The sequence below is a fragment of the Macrobrachium nipponense genome, chromosome 28 (assembly GCF_015104395.2).
Source record: "Macrobrachium nipponense isolate FS-2020 chromosome 28, ASM1510439v2, whole genome shotgun sequence".
Taxonomy (NCBI): Eukaryota; Metazoa; Arthropoda; class Malacostraca; order Decapoda; family Palaemonidae; genus Macrobrachium; species Macrobrachium nipponense.
In genome coordinates this window covers 18,505,791-18,524,299 of record NC_087217.1, presented here as the reverse complement: position 1 = coordinate 18,524,299, position 18,509 = coordinate 18,505,791, and the positions used below count along the sequence as shown (strand labels likewise).

General features: G+C 34.5%; 1 protein-coding gene across 1 annotated transcript in view; it reads right to left on the bottom strand.

Annotated features, from left to right (window-relative positions):
• Nucleotides 1–883: 883 nt before the first annotated feature.
• Nucleotides 884–18,509, bottom strand: part of LOC135201917 (synapsin-like) — a 272,048-nt gene continuing 254,422 nt past the window's right edge. Inside the window, 3 exon segments of the mRNA XM_064231214.1 lie at nucleotides 884–7,842; nucleotides 12,806–12,971; nucleotides 18,105–18,122. Of these exon segments, the coding sequence (XP_064087284.1) occupies nucleotides 7,595–7,842; nucleotides 12,806–12,971; nucleotides 18,105–18,122 (432 nt within the window). The 3' untranslated portion in view covers nucleotides 884–7,594.

Sequence of the window (18,509 nt, the reverse complement as noted above, 5' to 3'; positions counted from 1 at the left end):
AATTAATGTGCACAGTTTTACTAAGCACACATACCTCAAATATGTTGTTCTGCCATTGCTGTAATAGTGCCTTTATGGATGTCAATTGTATACCAAGAGCTTTAATATCTCAATAAAATTGTTCCAAAAGTTGTCATCACTTTTCCCTAACAAATCGGTGACTATGATGTAGACCACCGTCGGGAGGTTCCTCTTTGGCCATCTTTTATGGTTCATCACAGAACTTGCACTAAATTCCTTGGTACCATGGGGGACAGTCCCCACAACTCGTTTCTCTGTCAGTCTTCACACAAATGCTATCATGACACGGACATCTTTCTCACCAGGGACAGTGAGATTGTACACAGCAAGATGGCTACAGTGGTTTTGCAAGATTTCATATTTTCGAGCTCGGAAAATAACTCGGCTGGTTTTGATACCTCGCTTCGTTGATGAAGAACTAATACCATCACCAAGAGTGTCAGTTTATCAATGAAAGCGACGTCAACGATAAGCGGACCTTGTATACGTCTTCCACCTTCCTCTATGTATATTTTGTCATAGTTAGAACTATATTATGTAAGGAACAATTTGGTGAAAGATTAAGAGCAGTAAAACCCTAATGCTTACCTAGTGTGGCTACTGATCTAAACTGTTATTCGGATAGACAACATCAAATGATTAATAATATTGTTACTTTTTCAAAACATTTGGGAGCTCATTTGTGGTACGTTGGCCAACAGGTCCTGAACGAGAGTCTAGTGATTTAGACCTGCATAATTTGCAAAGATGAAAACAATGGATTTTAATGATAAAGGTGAATTGAGACATTTTTAAGTTATTTGTTCCTATACTCTAATATTCTTTAAACCTTGAGCAAGTAGGAATAAATGAAACAAAGTAATGGACGACACATAATTCACTCTTATTCTTACAAATGCCGTGCTAACATCACGACACAAGAACAACGAAATAAAATTCTTAATAAATGTGATAGCAATAAATATTTACACAAATTTACATTAACAGAGACTTATTTACAAAAGGGTTTCTTTTTCGTCAATATCACTTATAAAGGAACCAATCGAAGGAAACTCGAGAGAAACCGAGGGATATCAATGTACAAAGCAACAAAAGCGTCTTTTATTTGTTCAACAACCGCGCTAACAGTGGAAACAAGAGATTCCAAAAAGTAACAAATCAAATGAAAAGAAAAGGACTGAATGAAATATCAAGTGTTCTCGTTGAGAGAGGATGCTAGTTCTTCATAGTTGATTGTGTTACTGTGGCAGTGAATTTAATTATTACTAATAAACCAGTTAATGGAATACTTTTAATGTCCTAGTGTTTCTTTGTTATTAGTTTTATATGTTTTTAAATCACATTTAAGCCATAACAACTATCTACTTCAATTTAAAAGTTAACATCAACAACATGCATTGAACTGGGACTTGATTCACCCGAAAAAGGCCCTATTTAAAACACCGTATTTCCCCTTCATTGAAGCCCCCCCTTTTTCGGGAAAGAAACCTATAACGCATCCAAATAGTAGCTGGTGACTGTGCACAACCAATGACGGGTGGTCTAATAAAACCACAGGGTGCTCGGAATTCAAAGCGGGGGCGACTGGAGAAGTCGGTTGCGGATTTAAACGAACCAATCACCGTGCAGTATCCAGCTCATCATGTAGCGATCAGACCAATGACCATGCACAGCTTTGACATACACCCAAGGGGATCACTCGTGTAGTGTGTTGTGAAGGTTGGCCTAAGAGTGAGTGTGTTTTGTATAGTACACATTTGCCTAGAAATGTATTTGGTCTCGATATACAAAAACGGAAAAACAGTACAAACATGCAACTAGGTTTGTCAATGATCCAGCAAAATTGGAAAATCATTGGAAAAATGTGATTTAACACAATCCGTTAGCTTAGACTTCCTTAAATGCTATCAAATGATAGAAATTATACTAAACCAGCTAATATGTTTTTGCACTATGCAATTATATCGTTATTATCTTCGTCATTATTGTTACTCTTATTTATTATTATTATATTATTATGCTCAAAGTAATCTATGGACTCAAGGCTATTTTGATAATCTGAACTGGAATAGCAGTTCGTGATTTACATAATACTTAGATTTTAATTACATTTACACTCTACCTATAAACAGCTAATTCACCTATGTTCATTCGCAATATTAATCCCCGCCAATCTCATTTAAATATTGGTACTTTTCAAACATTTTAATTTTCCTCTTACAGTAAGATATTGAGATGTGTAACATACACTATATCAGGCATCCACATAGTCTGTACCTTATATGGACAAGTGTTTAATTTTTGTCATTTCTAACTTTATGTTTTGTTAGGGGAGGGGCTCAAGAATGCTATATTAATTCATTTCATATTCTGAATAACATTAATTTTATGGGGAAGCTTAAGAAAAAACAGACCCTTTAAAAAAAGTGTGTATGAAGTTATTAGTTTTAACCTTTATACCTAAATGGATGTCATTGGATATTAGTGTAATGTTATTAAGGAATTTCTCGTTAAAGGAGTGCAATTACATTTGTTAATCTTAGTATTACGCTAACTTAAATTTCAAAATACAGTTTCTAAAGCTGGATTACATTTGTTATTCTTAGTATTACTCTAACTTAAATTTCAAAATACAGTTTCTAAAGCTGGAAGAGTTCTCCGGAGTTTTAATCAGATTTAACACGGGTGGGAGCTTAATTCTATTTGCATTCGTCCTTATGAATGGGAAAAGTTTGGTAATGAATATCAAATGAGACTTTTTGAGAATTTGAATTGAAAATCGGTTGCGTGTGATTCTTCCGACATTTTGTTTACTCCATACTGGAGGAGTGATGACGATAGCCACTGAAAAATCTATATAGTAGATTTCAGTCTTTCAGGAGACTTTCAATATTTGTATGTACGCATTATAATCCAGATCGATGAGTCCTAAAATAATAATTAAAAATGGAGTGAATTACTCATTATAAGCTTCAGTACGTAAAAATCTCATTTAAAACGTAAAAGGAAGCGATTTTTTCTTGTTTATTTTAGTGTTAGAGACGCCATTTTTCTTTGAATGCCAACATGCTATAAACTGCAACACGCACTAAACAGCAATGATATGTAAGCATGTGTAATTAACAATATAACAACATAAACTCTCTAGTATTTCGTGTAACGGGTCCTTAAATTACTAGTCTTCCCTTTTGTTAAGTGAATTTGGTTTCGTCCTAATTTCTTTTGCAGATATTCTAATTCTTTTTGAGGGTAAGGAATTCTTCTGGAACCTGCTTTCCTGTTGTTTTTGTGGTTTTACAATAATGGTTTTAATAAGTGGGCAATTTACTGCTCTTTAGAAATTTAGGTCGATTTATCACAAATGTGCATAGAACCTGGTCACTACATAGTTCCTGTATCTTGAAGCTCGGTCCTTTAGTAATCTTTTAATTTTACTTTTATGGGTTAAGTATTCGCTGCGAATCTAACTTTATTGTTACTGGCTTAATTTACACTTTTCGGATAATTTCAGATCGAAGATACGTTCTATTTTCAGAGTACAACAAAAGATTCTTAAAACAGCACAGTATGAGACTATTACAGAGAGGTAACCTATTATCAATTTTAGGGGTAATTACCCGATGCATAATTTGTTTGCTCTAGTTCGTAAAAGTCTGTCAATACAATACATAGTTTAAGTCAAAACAATATGCGATTCAGTAGTAACTTAGAAGATCATTAAGCAAGAGCCAACGGAGTGCCAAATGAAAAAAAAAAAGGTCAGGCTTCTGGAGATTGGAGAGACAGTACTGAGAGGAATCTACACACCTATGGCAGTGCCAATTAGCTGCTAATAATATTTCCGATATCAAAAAACAAATTAAGCGACGAGTGGCTGATGTTTTTCAATGGAGGAATCTTTTTCATTTCCTACTGTTAATTTTCATGCTTCAAGGACCTGGTAATTTCAAGTAAATTTTTCAGTCGTCATTAATATTTCTGGAATTCTACTTTCATCAATTTTCGATTTGAGGTCATTTGTTAACTTGTTCCTTAGCACGGTGCAATGTTCATCTTTTTGTCATAGTTTTATATTTTTGAATATCTACAGCAAGTGATGAACCAATAACGGAATTTTGATCTCACTTTTGGTTAACTGTGGCAGCTCACAAATATTATTTTCTTATGAATTACAGCTTCTTACATTTAATAATTGTGCTCACTGATGACCCGGATGCTACTCTCAGGTCACTCGGGTAATGAATTTGTGCCTTTTTTTTTTAAAAGCTTCGAGAGCTGTTAACCTAACCTAAATAAATCCAATAGTCTCTTTTTAATCCGATAAATTTAATTTGCTTTCACAAGGCCTATTTCCATCCTTATTAATTATAATTTTGCATTTCAATTTTACTTGAATTCTACGACCTATTTAACCCACTTGAGAGAAAATATGTTGCTGATGTAACTCGAACATTGGATCAGTAAATTTGCAATAAAACGACATTGAATTCATTCAGTCACAGCATAACCCACATTTATCAACATCCCCCCTAAGATACACAGGATAGTGAAATGGTTGAATTGCTAATCATTGGTCAAAGCACGCGTATGTTCAACACAGAAGTACCAATACACAGGAATTTGCCGATTCCCAAAGGCAGGGCTTTGGAATGTCGCAAAGGCACAGACGGTATTCCAGGCAAGGGAGAGAGAGAGAGAGAGAGAGAGAGAGAGAGAGAGAGAGAGAGAGAGAGAGAGAGAGAGAGTTAGAAAAATTACACTATCTTGAAATTATGCATATTGTACGAACCATTTTGGAAAACGCAATTCATACATGTCTTTTAAACATCTTAGGCCATTTACAGATGGCTGCTCAATGATTCGCGTCAGGACAGACGCCTCTCAATCTCTTCCTTACCAGGAATAGGAACTCTGGCGTCACGACCTGTCGCCAAGCCCTGCTTTCTTGAAATGGCATCTCCTTTGTATTCTATATATACCAAGGCATGTGTTGTCCCACACCGAACAACAGGATTACTTCCGACCGTCAGCGATACTGTTTCTTTCACAAATGGTCTTGCGTCTGCCACTCTCCTTTTCATTGTCTGTACATCCTGATCACGACTGCATTTTATTACCATTTGTTTTAACAATGAACTTTTACTTGTAACTTCCTTTCGAGCAAGCCGTGTCAGACGGACAGAGAACGATGAGGATCTATGGCTGAAGAATTTCATCATAAATCTTTAAAGAAAATTTCATTTGACTCAAAAAGTGACGTTTCATCACACGAAAGTACAGTATCAAGTATGAACTAAGATCACGAAATTCTGGAATACAGGAGAATTGGCAAAGAAATTTCCCTTCTACTATCAGACTTAAAAGAACCAATCAGAATACTGGGGGTCGCATTTCAGATGGCTTGGCGATAGCTGTATCCCAGGAGGAATGAGCAGTCATTCCTTCGACGACACAAGTCTTGTTAAACAGTACCGTTGATGGTGATTATATTTTTTTTTCATATGGACTATCAAAACTCTATTTGGGAAAGACAATGAGAGGTCAATAAAGAGACAAACACATTAATTCCACGCACAGCACAAACAGCCAGAAGTTTTCCACCCACAAGTTTTAAAACAACACAGAGCATATTGCTAACAACATTAGTAGTTATCAAATATTCGTAGATCCCAACAAACTGGTTCAATCACTCGAGATATTCCTCTTTGGCTTCAGACGCCTAAGCAAGCCTCCTCCAAGGTCGGCAATACAGTTATACTCTCTCCAGATATCGATTCGGTAACTTAGAATACCTATACCCTTCGGGCAAAACCTCTACACATCCAAAAGATAAAAGAAGACATTGCAACAATTTAAAAACTGTTCACGCTCTTCATGTTCAAAAGAAAACTTTTAGAAACCAAGAACTATCCTAAGATCAGGAAACGACTAAGAATCTTTGCATTCTAAAGTTCTACTGATCAGGAAAAACAAAAAGGTTTCCAACACTAAAGGCACCCTGATTCCTATATTAGTCAGGTCACTTTCAATGAAATCCTGTGGGTATGGTCTGAGGTAGCCTGCCCATGAACACTGCCGTTTAAACAAAGGTTGATACACTCTCCTCATTTGCTAGTTAACATTACGCCAAGACTACAATTCATAGGGGCCCAAGTTTGCTTAGGTATCTGAAGAGCTAGGATAAGGTTTTTTGCATAACCAGTCTATGAAATTCTGGACTCAAATAAAGAAATCAGTATGGAGGCTCATTTTTTTGGTCCAACAATAATTGAAACACAATGCTTTCGTGCAAGGGATCTTTCTTTCGCTTCTAGAAACATTTATTTTCATAAAATTCCTCTTTCAACACAGGCAACTTACTGCAGCACTGGCGCAAGCCAGTGTCTAGATATACAGTAGATCTATAAGCTCAGCCTAGACTTCTAGTAATAGTATTTACTTTATGAACTAGGTTTCTTTCGCTTCCTACGTCCTGATTCGTCGGCATCAAACTGGGAGCGTTAAATATTAGCTATCTTTTGCGTCTTAGTTTATTTTTCTCCTATCATCATCATAATCACCATCATCGTCTTCATTGTGAACCATTTGTGACTGTCATGGTGAACATTATTCATTTCTCAACAAACCGTTGATTTCTGAAAAGCACGCATTCGTCTTTTGGAAAACAGAGGTCTTGCATTCTATTACAAAGGTCAAGAGCATTATAGTTCAATGCTGCGACAGAAAGTTATTCACAGTGCAATTAATTTAAATCAATTTTAATTCACGAAGAACCCATACGATGCAAATGTAAGTTAATTAAGCAGCTGCAAGCCTTGCAATGCTATACCGCAAAGCCGACGTGACCAGTGTATGAAGTTTTTCCTTTTCCTTTAAGAAGAGTAATGCGAACTATTGATGTCTTTAGAATGTACGAACGGATTCTAAACTTTGTTCCTCTGATGCTGGAGAATTCGATTATGGTGTCGGAAGCTTATGACTTCAGGAGATAGACCCTGTTGGCTGCTGGTGTTCACGAACTGATGCCTGTTAGGACTGGTTTGAGATATCTGGCATCGCAATTTTTTTTTTTTTCAGATAAGAGACAGGAGGTTGGAGAGCTAGTTTTTTGGGAGGGTTGGGATGAGGGGATGCAAGGAGGGAGGTAGGACAATTGAGAGCACAGTGTTTAGCATTATGAATGACGGACTAAGGGTGGAAGATTCGCTGTTTGTTTTATCTGCGTTTTAAGACTGAGCTTAAGTTGGAATGCTAATGCTATCCTCATCATACAGGAATTATTCATGTATAGGCTATCTACACGTGTCTTGTTCCTCACAGTACTTTATGTTAAGGCAGATTATTTAAAGAACTAATACTAAACTTTGAGCCGACGATCTTGTGAAACTGCTTATTATACTCGCGAGTGATATCATCAAATCTGAACGTTAGTCCTAGACTGAAACATGATCAACTTTTATTATTATTAATAAACAATTTATCTTTTTTTTATTTCGTTATTTTCATCGTTATTTTCATCATCTGGCTAAAGCACAAAAACCCATTTCGAAAACCCTAGGGCGTCGCTGGTCGGTTACATGTCGCCGAAGATGCCGGCGAAGGTCTTTCTCAGGTTCTTCATGGTGTCCTCCGTGTCGTCGCCGCCCCCACCGCCGCCTCCTCCCGTCTCCCCGCCGGCGCCGCCGGCCGGCATGGAAGTCTGGCGCCCGAAGATGTTGGGCTTCTGGGAGGCCGACTGCTGCGACGACTGGCTGATGTCGTCGGTCTGGCGCCTGGTGCCGCTGGCGCTGCTGAAGCCGCTTATGCTGCTCGACTGCGACGCTGTTGGGGAACCGGCTGTTAAGAGGGACACAAGTCAGACTGGCTTCTGCTGCAGCTTCAATAACAATCATCAGGGCCCAAGGTAGATTGGCCTCGCTACAGCTAAGTTATTGAGTTCATGGTGGTCTGAAATGCTTTAGGTGCTATTAAAAATTTTATGTACACAAAAAAATACGAGAAACACTTAATATAATGCTACAGAAATTATGAGGCTTTAGACTAAAGAGGGTGTTTTGCTTTCAAGGTGTTTGGAGGCAGTGTTATGCATCTAAATTCTAGAGCAAGCTCAAAATGTAAAAAAAGGTGCTCTAGGTTAATGATAAAAAACAAAAAAAGTGGTCTAGGTTAATGATCTAGTGCTTCATTCTAAAAAAAATAAAACTATTTATTTTAGCTATTTTAATTCACCAGACGTGCAATTTTGTCGCGTTATCTTGCTACGTACTATTGCCTGAAGATTTAGGCATTATTGTGTCCTTATATACTCTAAGCAAGCGTTGCATTAATCTCTTTATCATCAACATCTACTATACTAACTCTCAGGTTAATTCTAAAATGTCCAAAAAATTACTTGAGGGTATTTTTTAAGAGTGTTCATTCTCTCTCTCTATTTAAGTACTTTTTTAAATCTAATTATTAATTTCTTTCTTTTTTGATAAGTGGGATCTCTTCTCTCTGTAATTTCACTTTACTTCCTCTTATTTCTTCCTAATGAACACCATATTTTTTGGAAGCTTGAAATTCAATTCAGTGGGCTACTTCAATATGAATAGGAGTTTCATCTACTGAATAATATAAATAATATTAATAATACTATTATTATCATTCACTTTTTGTTCATTACGAATTACGGGGGAATATGTAAACGAGAATGATACACTTTCGATGTTAGAATGCATAATTTTTTTTCGGGAATGCACTTGAGACATAATTTGACAAGTGACTTTATTTTCTCAAATAAGTTTTTTTTTAACATAGGATTACTTTCATGAATAACGGAGCAACAGTAAAATATATAGAGTTGTATCAAGTTCTCGTTGCTGAAATAAGTTTTTTTTTTATCTTTTACTAGAAAAATACATTAAAGCAGATTTACAGATATGTAATGGTATTCACATAATTTTTATCTTATAAATGTTCATCATAAAACATTTACCTTTATTTAATAACAATATTCTTTGCTGACATAACGGTGCATATGGTCGAGGGAGAAACTTTATAAAAGACATTTATTCTGTACGAATAGCCAATTTTTTTCGATTTTACTTCACAGAAAGCGATTGCATTTTCCAGTTTATTTTGTTATACAAAATAATACTTAAATCAACCAAGTTAATTTACGTAAAATCTTTGCATTATTTTGATCGACCATGTTATGCAAAGTAATATTTATGACCAGATTATAGGTAATCAAATAAATCTAATTTTTCTCGATCAAATAAATCTAATTTTTCTCGAACTAGGAGTTTAATTCCATCTGCCTATTTGCCTGTCTTTCGTCATTCAGTGAATGAGATAGGATTGGACTTTGTTGACAATTTCGCCCTCCAAATAAAAAGAAAATCATTGCCTCCAATCAACAGAAAGGAAAACTGCAGAGACATAGAAACAGGAGATGCGAGCAATGAGATACATGTCACAGCTATGAATTCAAGAATTCTCCCGCACATTAATAAAAGTGCAAGTACATATATAACACTGAAATACTTTTATTTACATAACTAAATCTCATATAATACAAAAACAACAACAACAACAACAACAACATCAACAACAACAACAATAGATAATAGAGAAAGAGAGAGAGGGCACTGGTAGTCCAGACATTATGTACTTCCGTTTATATATACATATAAATAAAATAAACTGTTTTCAAAAGGCTACTATGTATTCAAATATTGAATATAATTGCAGAATCGTTTCCAGAGGAGGAAATGCACCTCTGTTCAAAAAATACATAGACACCCTCTACATATGACGCAAGATTGCTCCTAAAAAAAAGAAAAGAAAGGTGAAAATAAATCTTGCGTGATTATTTCATAGCCTTTGGTCTAATATATGATTTATAAACACTATGTGACAGGCAGTTTCTCATGAACGACTTCCAATACTACATTAATGGAATAACGTGAAATAATTTCGTTATTTCTTCTATATTGCTGCTGAAAAAAGTGAAAAGATATTTGATAAACATCAAGGGGGAAAAACAACGGTGCAAAAACTCTGGTTGAAAGAATACCCAAGGTTAGTTGACGTTCTAAGTAAACAAAAGGTATTTTGCTTAGTGAGTTTAGATAGATCTCTAAAGCAATATTTCTTAAAATTTTAAAAGGCCACAGTCTCTGATGATGAGGTCGAAATATCGTGTAAACAGAGAATAATACATTGCTGGAAAGTATGTACTTTTCTATGAGTAGTTAAGACTCTCCCTACAGCAAAGCCTTCCTGACATTCACTTCAGCCCAATACGATTCAAATAATTCAGGATTCAGTTATTTTCGGTTAGTTAGATACGGAATCTTCCTTGAAGGGGGCCTCCAAGTGACTGAACAGCAGATCCTGCCTTAAACACTGAAGATTTCCTGGCAATGTTAGAAAAAAAGACAGAATGAATCCCATCTTAGAATACCACGCAGAAATAGGCCCGAAAAAGGGCAAATTATGATCTCCAAAACCATCCAAAATAAAGAGATCAGTACTGGCATGAAGCTCAAGTCACCCTTCCATAAATCGGGTCTTATGTGAAATCGTACGAAGCTTTGGAAGGTGCCACGGCCAGTGAAACAGAAGTTTCAAAAGATGGATGAAAATGGGTTGACAGCTTACAAGCACCAGCACCTCCATGGAGTTCATGATAGAATGAGCCGATCCCTTTTGGTTATGCCATTTAGAATGGCATAACTCAGACTTATAAACGGCAGAGAAACTTGGAATCAGTGAATCCTCTGCTAGAGATATGTCCAGATATTGCAGCAAAGGCATTGCCCCAGCAGAAACAAGCCAATATGACGACCGTGTTGTGGCTATCTCCGTGTACACATGAAGGGGAAGTTTTATAAAGAGAATAGGAATTCAATGCAAGTCGTTATTATTTTACCAACTGTTAAAAAATTTCGCAAGATGATCTGCTTTCACTAGAATTATCTTCCAGTAGAAGATAGGTGAAGTAACTTTTGGAAAAAGGGGAAGACGGGGAGAGAGAGAGAGAGAGAGAGAGAGAGAGAGAGAGAGAGAGAGAGAGAGAGAGAGAGAGATTCCTGCTAATGCTGAATTTACCCAGACATCCGTGCCATATACTACTGTTCCATATTGCAATCTTTCCCGAGAGTCGTTGCAAGGGTAAAATGTCCATCCCTGTCACGTCCCCAAGAGAGGAACCTAGTATGTCTTAGATCCCCTAGACTGGAACATTCGACCAGCAAATGTCTAATATAGTGTTACATTGCCCATATCCAGCTTGGAAGGGGAACCTTTATTCTCTGCCTGCGGGAGAACAAACCTTATCTAAGTTCTAGCAAGAGCGAAGAAAAGTTTAATGATTTCTTGCTAATGAGTGTTCCATTATACCTTGGCTCAAAAATGAGCTCGAAAAAATTGTGGAATGCTTCATCAAATGTGGTTCATAGAAAATGCTTAAATTCCCTCCGTCATCTGAATATAAAGGGTATAACTCTTGGGCTTGTAGCAGTCAGCTTTCACAACATCATTAATAATAATAATTAATATAATAATAATAATAATAATAATAATAATAATAATAATAATAATAATAATAATAATAATAATAATAATAATAATAATAATAATAATAATAATAATAATAATAATAATAATAATAATAATAATAATAATAATAATAATAATAATATTATTATATTTATGAGTTTCAGTGACTGTCTCCTACCAGACGTATGAATTATTCTGCTCATTATTTTAAGACCTAAAAATGATGCTCTTTAAAACGTTAAACCTCCATTTATGATTTTGAATTTGTTTAAAGCGCTTGCATATTTTATCAGAAAATGATGCATTAGATAATTAAACATGCGAGATAGAAACTCTCTCTTTCTCTCTCTTTGTTAATGGAATCAAATTCCACTTCTCTTCAAAGCAAGCGTTATGGCTCAACAATTCATGTGTTTATACGAGGTGCCACACAACCGAAGTGCTCAAGTGCATTTCGTTCAAATCATCTATATTATCAGATATTTTAATGTCATTATGTGGCATCTAATCAGTTTATTAAAGGTACCTCACTCAGGTGGCAAGACAACAGCACTGGCATATTCACATAAATATAAATAAATATATATATATATATATATATATATATATATATAGATATAAATATATATATATATATATATATATATATATATATATATATATATATATATATTACACATATATATATTTACATATGTAAATATATATATATATATATATATATATATATATATATATATATATATAATATATCTATATAATTTATATATTAATATATCCTATATATAATATATATATATGTATATATATATTTATTAAATATATTATATATATTTATATATATATATCTATTATATCCTATATATATATATATATTATATATATATGATATATAATAATATATATATTATATATAAATATATCTATATTGATATGTTATTATATATATAATATATATATATATATATATATATATATATATAATATTATAATATATATATATATATATATATAGATATATATATATTGTGTGTGTGTGTGTGCGTGATACTTTATCAAGCATATTCCACGTTCAACTAATTGCCACTAGCTATTACCATGCCAAGTGTCATCGCACGTGCATGACCTATAAGTAAGTTACCCTACAGGTGTGTGTGTACTGTCCAGCTCCTCATACAAGCTTTACCTTACCTAAGAGTAAAGTCCAAAGACACGAACTACGCTTTATCTCCGTTACCTTGTGAGTCTCTGCGCTGCTGGCTGGGTGATCCTCCTGGGATGGGCGTCTCGCCCATGACGAGCCTCGAGGTCTCCTCCGTGGGGGAAGCGCCCCTTGAAGACATCGTCCCACTCAGGGATTGCCTGGACGAGCCCCGGGTCAGTTCCGCTGGGCGGGTCACACTCTGTTCGTGTCGACGAAAAAGATGCTGGATTAGGAATGTTGATTGCATTGCGTTTAGAAGAAATTAATTGCAAGTGCTTTATGGATGTAAGTTTATATATATTATTTAAAAAAAATCATTCTAATTCAACAAGATTGGATTATACTGGCAATTAGTAGATGCGTTCATGTCCAAAGTGAATTTTAAAACAAGTTGTGAACCTAAGTGATACACGTATCTAGCCAGTATATTAGCAATAGCTCACATTAAACTGTGATAAGATTATCATGACTAATTTTTTTTCTTATAAAGTCTATATAGAAATCGCTTTATTTACATATTCTTGGGCACTGCATCCACGACGCGTTTTCAAAATATTTTATCAGTATTGTGGATATAATTGTTTGCTATTTCATTGTGATTCACATGATTAGCAGGACAAATGGACAAGTTAAAGTTATTTCGAATTATAATTACCAACTGGGTGTATATGAAACCCATGAACGTTAGGGTAATAAAACTGAACAAAGAAATAAAAACTGTAATGACTTTTTATTAATTTATAAGAATAACTATACTTTAGTTATATGTGAATTAAGAAGTTCGCAGCTGTTATACTGTCGTTTGTGTTTTATAATATTTTTTGCCAGTATCAAAGTTTTGCGAGCTATTCATGAAAAGACGATTTAATAACAAAATCCTAAAGATAAAATACTTATCTTTTGAAAATGTAAATGATGAGTATTAATATCACCATATCTTTTATATAAAAAACTGTGCTTTTCTTATTTACGATGCATAGTTATTACATTTGGTGATGTTATTAGCGAGAGGTATTTTTGTACACATTGTTATCTTGTTATCTTGATCTTGAACAAAACTGACTCCGGCATATACTATTCGGAAAATAAGTCTTTAAAATTTCAATAGTAAGATGAAAAAAAGAAACAATCCATGTTTTACCAATTTCAGATTATGGTGAAAAACAGTAAAATGAAGAAATTCTTTAGTGCTGACGGTAGCCTTTCAGCTTTGAAGATGCGAAGCTTTGTACTTTGTATTGTTTTTGATTAAAAAAAGTGTGAGTGGCATTTTGCAAAGCAAGAGATGATAAAAAAGAAATAACAAATGAAGATCAAAGAATGTCATTCCCAACTGATTAAAATTACGAGATTTAATTATTACCATCACTGAATATAACTGGTAAAGTTTGAATGGCAAATTGAAAAACAAGAAAGGAATATAGGAGAAGAAGATAATGATAAAAAAATCACTGATTGTCATTCCAAATAGATATCATATATATGTGAAATTTGTCATCAATATAGATAGAAAAAGAATTTAAATTGCTTAGGTGCCGTGTGGAAAAAAAAAGAGCATTAAATTTGGTTCTCCATGACGTCTAGCAAAACAGGCAGTAGCGTTTCGTCTTTGTTGCAAGATATCAAATAAAAATTTTTGCAAAGAAAGCTTCCATGTTATATGGATGGGATGCTAAAAAATAAATAAGTGACAACGACACTTCCGAGATATGGCATTCCATCCTGAGAACTGGTTTGTTGCTGGGGCAGTTTGAGATGACATCACTTCAGACATGTTTTCCATTCTCTCGACTTTGAGTAGTCAGAAGAGGTACTGTGGTACTACTACACTTTAGATAAACAGCAGAGAAAACTTCGCAGATAATAATAAGGATCTTTCCTAGATAGTGATTCTGTTAAAAATGGTAAAATATTGTATATTTTCTAGAATAAAAGATAAAAAAAGAAAGTGAGCCCCTAAGGGCTTTCGGGGGTCGTTATCTATGACTAGTATTTTATGGGGTCATTATCTTCGAGATATTTAGTCTTTTGTTTATATTTTGACGGTGATCCCAACGGGAAAATGTGCGTGAGAACAGAAAAAGAAAGAATTTCACTAAATCATAGACAGTATGTTATTTTCGCTCATTAAATAGAGCTTCTAAGTGCCGAGACACTCCGAATCAGTGGTAAACTCAGGTATCTGTAAAGGTGAAGAATAAGCCTAGAAGTGAACATTTATAAACAGAAAGAAAGTGGTAGGTATGAAAGAACTGAGGAGTATGATTGTCCGAAATACTGAAAATACTAAATACTGAAATACTAAAACCCAGGATAAAATTCTAGGAATGATGCTGCAATCAGGAATACAGACATATGAAAGATATATTATCTACTGAACTTTACGAAAAACTTTTCCGATTTTTGAAAGTTCAAGTGGTATGAAGAACGTAAAAGTTAGTCTGAAGTCCTGCAGGGAGAATGAGGAATTATCTTCAAGTTATGATTACAATTGATATAAAAGCTCACTTCTCAGAAGCAATGTGCACCATTTACAGAAGAGCTAGATTCAAGGCTCAAGGAGGAGCGAGAACTGAGAAAGTTTTCAGTATCATTCTGTCAACTGCAAAAGCTACAGCTCGATGGAGCTCATACACCAACCTTTTTTTGGACTGGGATGAAACAGCAATGTTTCAAATAATAATTGGAAAATGACTTAGGGAACCTTGCAAGAATAAATGTAAAGAGGATATTCCAATGTTTTTCAAAGATTTTAAAAACTGAAGACCAGATGAACGTAGGAGACATAAGATCAGATAAGAACTCTTGAGAAGACGAGGGGAGGGAAGAATGCTGATTTTTTTCCACGTACTATAGAGGAAGTTATCATCAAATGCAGACAAGCACAGCAAGTAAGAAAATGAGACTGAGAAGTCGAAAGAACCTGGATAACATGTCTGATTGATTTGGCCAATGAGTTAAACTGGGGATTTTCACAGCTACTGCTGATCTGCGCTATCCAGCTAACCTACATCACCGTGTCTGTACAGTGTGTATGATGTATATATATATATATATATATATATATATATATATATATATATATATATATATATATATATATATATATATATCATTGTGTTTCAATTAAACTGATGCAGACAATCACATTCTTGAAATAAAGCTCTTAAGTTTTTGCTTCCAACCTGACAACTTAATTTTTTATTTTTTTTTCATTAAATTTCAATGTTTGATAAGTATCGTTTCAATATTCATTTCTAAATTGAAATTAGATTATAATTAATTTCTACGATGTGCGGGAACCCAAGCTTCTCTAGAACACAACTGAAGATGCTTCTTCTTTATTTAAGAAAGTACATGAATTTTTTCTTATTAAGATAACTTCATGAAAACGTGCACATTGGCATAATTTTAATGTGCACATTTGCATAATTTTAATATGCACACTGACAATGTTAATGTGCACATTGACATCATTTTAATGTGCACACTGACAAGTTTAATGCGCACTTTGGCAACATTTTAATGTGCACAAGGACATCAGCTAGTCTATTCCAGCGTTATTTTTCAACACAAGCATATCAGTAATATCAGCAAATTTGTCTTTATCTGAACATTGACCGAGAAATTTCTGCTAAACCCAAAACTACTAACTTGAAGTATGAGAAATTTATACTAAACCTAAAACTACTAACTTGAAGTATAAGTTCTACAGTTTTAAAAGCAGTGTCTATAGGAAAATAGCACGACCTGCTAGAACGCAGAGTCAAATCTAATAGTAGTTAATAGCTCTTACCTGTACTAGTAAAACTGTACAAGTTCTATAGTATGGGGGTAGTCTAGGGAAGAAGAAGTCATGTCTATAAATCACTATGTGCCTATTTTACTATTCAGCTGCAATCATTCTACATAAAATGTTTTTTTTCAAGAATGTGATTATACAATTTCCAGTGAGATTCATCCCGTCTAAAAGAGCAAAATTTAAGTTGTCAACTTTGAATGACTTTGAGGAATGTGATTGTGGATCTCAACAGTTGTCCAACATGCTATGCTTTTATGAAGAATTAAACCTTTAGGATAAAAAAGTTCTCGAGCTACAGAACTTTGATATGTGTACTACAGATGAATCTCACTGGAAAAGACCTTAACCATAAAATTAATCTAGACGATTTCATGAGGATTGGTATCATTACTGCATAAGGAAAATAAAATGAACTATACGAGACTATCAAGGGTTAGGTCTGGGGGATGGAGGGTAGGGAGAGGTGGGTGGATAAGGGAATTACACTGGATGGGGTGGTAATAGATTCGGGGGTGGGGGAGATCACTGACATGAAGGAGCCTTGTGTCAAGTTGTTTGTGTTGATAACAACAACAATAGGAAGTTATATTTGTCGTGTTTATTGGGTGCATTCGGTCAAATGTTTATGTTTTCTGGGCGAAATGTATTTCACCAGTGAACACTGAATCCAGAGTGTGTAATTATGTGTATTGTATATGGATAAGCCGTAAGCAGAAGCTTACTGAAAATGAAACATTTTGTGTTCTTAGGGGGGGATTAAATTATGTGAGATGGTATGTGTAAATTTTTAATGGGGAAAAGTTTAAGAAATTTGTTACAAACAAATTTTTGTGTTCAACATTATTGAAATCATGTAAATATTGTATTTTTGTTGTTGAAATGTAAATATTGTATTTTTGTTATTTTCAAATAAAAAGTAAAAAAAAAATAATCCAGAGTTCATGATACTCTTCGTAATGTATTACACGGTGAATATGGCTAAAGTGCAACTGAAATTTATGTTTGTTATGGACGTTCACCTGTGTTTTTGATATGTGTTATTTTAATGCATAGTTTTGTCTTGTGTGTGGAAGAAACAGTTTTGAAACTGATAAGGCTTATTTTTTCATGTCATATATCATCTCAGTAACCTACCAATGAATAATAATAATAATAATAACAATAATAATAATAATAATAATAATAATAATAATAATAATAATAATGTCTACGAAAAGCATTCTACAAAATCAGAAGACTTGATCACAACTGAAATGTTCTCATAACCTAGAGTAACCTAAACCGTTACTGGCCAACATACACTAATCAAAAAGGAAATCTCCCAAACCTGCAGGACAGAACTTTGGGGGTCATACAAGCAAAGACTAACACTCCCAAAGGGGAGAAGAGCTACGAAAATGACGGAAAAAGGGGGAGGGGGAATTTCTCCCTCTCAATACCGCAACAGTCACTTCTTCGTCTAGACTGAGTGTTACAAGTGACTGACTGACTGACTGTTAAAACTGGTGGTGTTGATCTTAATAACGTTACCTGTGGCTCACAGACGTCCTGGGTGACAGAAAGACAGATTTAGATGGTTGTTCCTTTACTGGTGAACGGCCTTACATGTCTAATTCTCTCAAATATGTTCTATGAATGACTACTGGCAAAGAAATGTGTGATTCTGACGACTAATCCTGTTATCTGAAATTTTGCCTAATTCTCTCAAATATGTTCTAGGAATAACTATTGGCAAAGAAATGTGCGATTCTGACTAATAATCCTGTTATCTGAAATTTATGTCTTTTGGTACTTGTGATCTCTCGCAATCCTAATGACTAATTCCTAGACATTTTCAGGGAGAAATGGCTCCACAGTATTCCATATCTATCCCGGTACATGTTTTACCTGAGTGAGCTGAAATTGAGTTTAATTGACCAGAAGTAATCTATCATT